General features: G+C 55.6%; 1 protein-coding gene across 1 annotated transcript in view; it reads right to left on the bottom strand.

The window, feature by feature from the left end:
• Nucleotides 1–5,604, bottom strand: part of TNR (tenascin R) — a 64,520-nt gene that overhangs the window by 24,720 nt on the left and 34,196 nt on the right. The window contains exons 8-10 of the mRNA XM_006907789.1: nucleotides 2,868–2,957; nucleotides 1,530–1,793; nucleotides 676–945 (exon numbers count right to left, since the gene is read on the bottom strand). Coding sequence (XP_006907851.1) covers nucleotides 676–945; nucleotides 1,530–1,793; nucleotides 2,868–2,957 — 624 coding nt within the window. The remainder of the gene's footprint in view (nucleotides 1–675; nucleotides 946–1,529; nucleotides 1,794–2,867; nucleotides 2,958–5,604) is intronic.

Here is a 5,604-nt window from a genome sequence, read left to right as displayed (position 1 = left end):
TTTTTTTTGATTGCTGGAGTATCACAGGATCAAAAGCAGGTGGATGTTCAATCCCCTTGTCCAGTTTGTGAGTTCTTGACAGTATGTAGCAAACCACCCGGGCACAGATACCCTCACTCCCATCTGGGAGTGTATTTGGGAATGACGGGATGAGAATGGTCCAACTCATCTCAGAGTGCCTAAGATTTCCAAACAGCAGGCAAGCCAACCTCATTCTCTGAGAACCAGGGCCCTACCTGACTGGACGCTAGCCCCATCTGAGTCGGGGGAAGCATCGTTCACATCAGTGACCTTGCTGGGCAGTCGAGGGATGGCCCTCCAGGGTAGGAACAAACGTCTCCTTCCTGTAGAAGGGTTTCCTCTTGGAGGCCACCTCTCTCTGGGGCTTTGTCCCCACCGGTAGTAGGAGGTCCTCTGGGCCAATGCATTCAAGCCCTGGCCTCGCAGACACTGGGCCCACTCTCCCCACCTCCCTCCTGAATGGGCCTTCTGTACCTTATGCGTTTCACACAGCTCTGGAAGATGTGGCATTTTCGAAACAGCTCACAGACCTTCTTTAGCCGAGTGAGGCAGCTTCCTACTCCCTGTGTGTTTTGCTTTGTAAAATTCATTGACTTGTCAAAGGCTACCGTGGGAAGCCCCTTCATCACCTGCTGTCAAGTCCTCCGGCCTCACCTGTGGTGATGGAGCCCACGATAGGCTCGGAAGTCACTGTGCCATGGACCGCCACCAGGTTCACAATGTACTCGGTGGCTGGCTGCAGGCCCATCAGGACAGCATGCCTCTTGGTGGCATCCAGGGAGACCTCCATCATCTCTTCCTCTTCATCCCGCGGACTGTAGTTCAGAACGAGTCTGTCTGCCGGAGGGGACGGGTCGCTCCAGGTGATGTTCACGCTGGAGGAGGTCACGTGAGAAAAGTGCAGGTGCGAGATGGGACGGAAGCCTGCAAGGCAGAGGAGGGCGGCTCTGCAACCCCACGCGGTGGCGGGGACACTGGGCTGCAGAGCCGTCGGACTGCGGGGCTCTGCTTTCCTCGCCGGCGAGCACACCTCCACCTGCTGGCCCAGGGCTTCTACCTCCTCGCTCCCCTCTCCTGTTCGCTCTTTCTCCACGCCACACACCGAGAGATGAACACCTCCATGAGAGGAAAACCAGCGTTCCCTCTGTGAGATGTTCATAACACCGATCTGGGCTTCAAAACCTCTACCCAGGAAGGAATTTCCCATGATCCCATGGGTCCTCCGAACACCTGCTCATTTAGTGCAGGTGGCGAAAGACGGACAGAGTCAACCGCCCTGTCTGGGCCATACGCACCGGACACACGTCTTCAGGCACGTACGAGGCCTTGCTCACCTCTCCCCTTTACTCCCAACCATTCCCTTGTGATGACGGGTTAGTCTCCGCTCTGTCTCTTCCTTCTCTACCCACATTCCTCCTTTCTCTAAATGAAGTGGGACTTTGGCAGAGCAGGTCGACGGGATGACCTTTTCACACTAAGATCCATCAGCCCCTGGAGCCGCCCGGTACCTGTGAAGGCGTCCACGGTGGACTCGAGGCTCTGCTGCCGACCCCTCTCCGCCGTGATCGAAATGATGTACTCTGCGCCAGGCTCTAGGTCCGTCAGCGTGTATGAGCTCCGGTCCTTCGGGACAGTGACTTCTGAGGCGATGCCCGAGGACGGAGTGAAGGTAATTCGGTAGTGGTCGATGGGGCCACTGGCCTTGGTCCAGATGAGAGAGATGGATGTCTCCGAGGAGGCTGTCACCATGAGGTCTCGGGGACTGTCAAGTTCTGTGGATCAACAGAAGTAGCCCGTTTCACACGCGTTCTGCAGGAGGGCCAGTATTTATTGGAATTGGACTCCCTGGGGTTTCTAAGCATTCGGCAGGCCTGCTGACCATGACGATTGATTTGTCACCGCTGACACTTAGCTCACATTGTGATAAGTACCTTCCCTTTGAAAGATGGCCAGGGGCTTGGCAAACAGATGGATGATCTGCACAAGGTCATCGTTAGCTCCAAGGCCACTGGAACACATCAACCTCTGGGACAAAGCTGGCTGCTGAATTTCCAGCTCTCCAAATTTGTTGTCGCCCAGCCTTTCTCAGTAAGTCAACTGGGACAAAACAGGAGCCACCATCAAGTTGGGCTAAGCCGCTCATGGCAGCAGTAGCTACCTCTGTTCCTGAGGCCCCTCTGACTGACCCGGCCGTGGGGATGCAGGCAACTGGATCCGAAGGCTCCTGGGACCTACGTCCACACGGTCCTTTAGAGAGGCTGTCTGAGCTCTACTGAGCCTTGGGACAGGGACCGGCCCAAATCCCCAGCCCAGGGCAGGGCCTGTACCCCAGGTACCAGAGAGACTTTGAAATTTACCCGGGATTTGGAAGCCAAACTGCTGGACCCAGAGAATAAGGGGCTGAGTGGGCTTCTCCATTGGCCTGAGATTTCACAGTAGTCTCCCTGTCTCAACCTTCACCCTGTGGCCCTCCCGAGGGCTTCTGTGGCACTCAGTGGGGGATGCCACATTCTGCCTGCTGTGGGGTGTTTTATATGGAAACACGCCCTGCCATGATGCCAGCTTATTTAGGGGTTCCCACTCTGCTCCGCGTGGCTCTGGACAGCCCTTCACACCTGGGGGCCCACGCACAGGCCTCCGGGGAGAGGCTGGGACCCCAGCCCGCACATCCGGCGTCGGATCTGGCACGGGGAATCAGGCCGAAGCCCTGCAGGTGGGCGTCGCTCTTGGGCTGACAGCTGCTGCCCAGGGACCGGCTTGCGATCCTTGCCAGGACGGACGAGCCCCACGGCCCCTCGGGCTTACACGGCACCCCGGTCCTCTCCCGCACCCACCCTCCTACTCACCAGTCCTGGCGTTCATGGTGGCCGGCACGCTTTGCTGGGAGGTCATGATGGCGGAGATTCCAACCCCGTACTCAGTGCCAGGTACCAGATCTATCGGTAGATGCGGAAACCAACGTTATTCGGTGTGTGTGTCAAGGGCGGGGAGACAGGGAAGGGAAGCGAATGACCAGCGACTCCCGCTCGGACCTTGTGTTCGGTCCTTCCTGAGTCCCCCCTCATGTCACCGGTTAGGAGATGCCAGTCTCACCGCCTAGGACATCCACACCATGTTGGCAGGATGAACTGGTCAGTGCATAGCGTCGTTCTTGCTGTCGGTCAGCTGGGGAAGGCGGTGAGGCTGCCCTTGTCAGTGATCTTCAGAACTGTGCTCTGCTGTGGCAGGTCTCCCATGGGACTTAGAGTCTCAGATGGCCACAACTGGTGAAGGGCTTTCTTGCTTAAATTGTGAATCAGGGAGTGTGCGATCTGGAGAGACTGTGGACATGGGTCTTGAAAGCACTTCTTGGACGTTATATATGAGGACCAAGCTGTACCTTTTGTAGTGACCGAGGCCACAAGAGGACTTCTGATTGTCTTCTGGAGTGACGGGGGATGGACTTTCTGTCTGAGCACAGAGCTGTCAGGCCTTTAATGTAGGGGCACATGGAAACTTTGCTGCTATGAACCCCTCCCAAGGTTGGTAATTCAGGTCCCAGAGTAGGGATTCATTGTAGGATGACCTCTGGGGACTCCTGCAAGGTGGAGAAAAATGCAAAAACTGCCCGATTAAAGGGCATAATCTTCTCTGGGGAAATCCCTTGGGGGTTCAATAGAAAGGATCGCTGGGAGCCTCCCAGAACATCGAGAATTATCTGGGGGCATCGCTGTATCCTTTCCCATATTCATTTTCAGACTAACTGGCTTGGCTGGTATCGCCACAACCGAGTGGCTCAGAGCAACTCAGATCTATTGCTTTCTGGTTTAGGACATCTGAGTTTAAAATGGTTCAGTAGATCTGCATTCCTTCTGGAAGCTCCAGGGGAGAATCCATTTCTTTGCCTTTTCCAGCTTCCAGAGGCCGCCTGTGTCCCTTGACTGTGGCCCTTAACCCGTCTTCGAAGCCAGCAGCATCGCATTTTCGGATCTGTTTTTTTCTCTGACCTCTGCTTCCATCGTCATGTCTACTCCGACCCTGATCTCCCTGCGCCCCTCAGGAAGGTCATTGTGATGGCAATAGGCTCCCCTGGAGAGTACAGGATACTCCCCATCTCAAGAGCCTTAACTTAATCCACAAGTTCCTTTTCATCATGCACGATGACATAGAGGTGCCAGGGGTTAGAATGTGGGGGTTAGAATGTGGGGGCCATTATTCTAGCATAAGCCAGCATCAAACTCGCCCTCGTTGATTAGGACGGGGAGTGTAGAAAAATGCAGCAAGATCAAATCATCACCCATGGGCCCCGTGTGGGCGGCAGAGCCACGGCTGATGAACATGCTCTTGTGCGTTTCGAGGACATGTGTTCTGTTCAAAGCACCTGTGTGTGTCTGACCTTCACCAGGACCTTGCGAGGACAATGGGATGGGGGGTCTATTCCCATCTGCCTTAGTTTCTGGGGCTGCCACGACGAATGACCACAAACTGAGTGGCTTGCAACAAGAGAAAGGTGTTCGCTCTCAGTTCTGGCGTCTACAGGGCCCAAGTCAAGGTGCTGGTCGAGCCACACTCCTTCTAGTCTCTAAGAGGAGAATCCTTCCTGGCCTCTTTCTGGTTTTGGTGGTTTCAGGCGATCCTTGGCGTTTCTTGGCTTGCAGCTGCGTCACCCCGATCTCTGCCTCTGCTGTCCCAGGGCTTGTTAGTCAGCTCAGGCTGCTATGACAAACTACTACAGACTGGGGGCTTGGACAACAATCATTTACTTCTTACGGTTCTGGAGGTCGAGAGGGCCAAGATCAGCGTACAGGCAGATGTGCTGTCTGGCGAGACCCCACTTCCTGGCTCATGCAGAGGCCGTCTTCTCGCTGGATCCTCACCTGGTGGGGAGCTTGAGGGGCCTCCGTGGGGCCCCTTTTATAAGGGCACTAACCCCGTTCATGAGGGCTCCACCCTCACGACCTGATCTCGCCCCCAAGTCCCATCTCCTAACGTATGCGTCGCCTAACGAACGTTCAGTCCACGGCACACGGCCTCCTCCTTGTCTTCTCTTCTTATAGAGACGCTGGTCACATTGGATTTAGGGCCCACCCTAGTCCAGCACGACATCGTAACTCGATTCCATCCATAAAGACCTGTTTTCAAGCAAAGTCACATTCTCAGGTCCCAGGCAGACATGAGCTTTTTTGGGGGGTGGAGGGGTCGGGGGGAGGTTGGAGGTGGGTGGGACACTGTTCCAACCAGCACATTGTCTTTTTATTAAAAAACAAAACAAAACACAACAAAAACTAATTCAAAGAGTAAATCTGTGACCAGCTGGAGCTGACACTCAGGCTTCTGGCCTCGGGCTTCCAGGAGGACGGAGATGTCCCACCCTTCCCAGAGCAGCCGTGACCTCCACAGGATGCCGAGGTATGGGGTATAATTTTGAAGGAGCAACCCTTCCTTAACCACAGCTTGGCGGAAGGAAGGGGAGGGCCGCAGGTAGCCAGAGGGTTCTGTACCCCCTTCTCCGCAGCCTATGCGATCCCCCCCACCCCCACCCCCACCGCGTGCTTGAGCTCACAGCAGAACCTGCCAGGCCTGGCTGGCCAGGCTCCCCCGCAG

This window comes from Pteropus alecto, unplaced genomic scaffold (genome assembly GCF_000325575.1).
Source record: "Pteropus alecto unplaced genomic scaffold, ASM32557v1 scaffold101, whole genome shotgun sequence".
NCBI classification, from domain to species: domain Eukaryota; kingdom Metazoa; phylum Chordata; class Mammalia; order Chiroptera; family Pteropodidae; genus Pteropus; species Pteropus alecto.
This window is presented reverse-complemented; position numbering and strand designations above follow the sequence as displayed.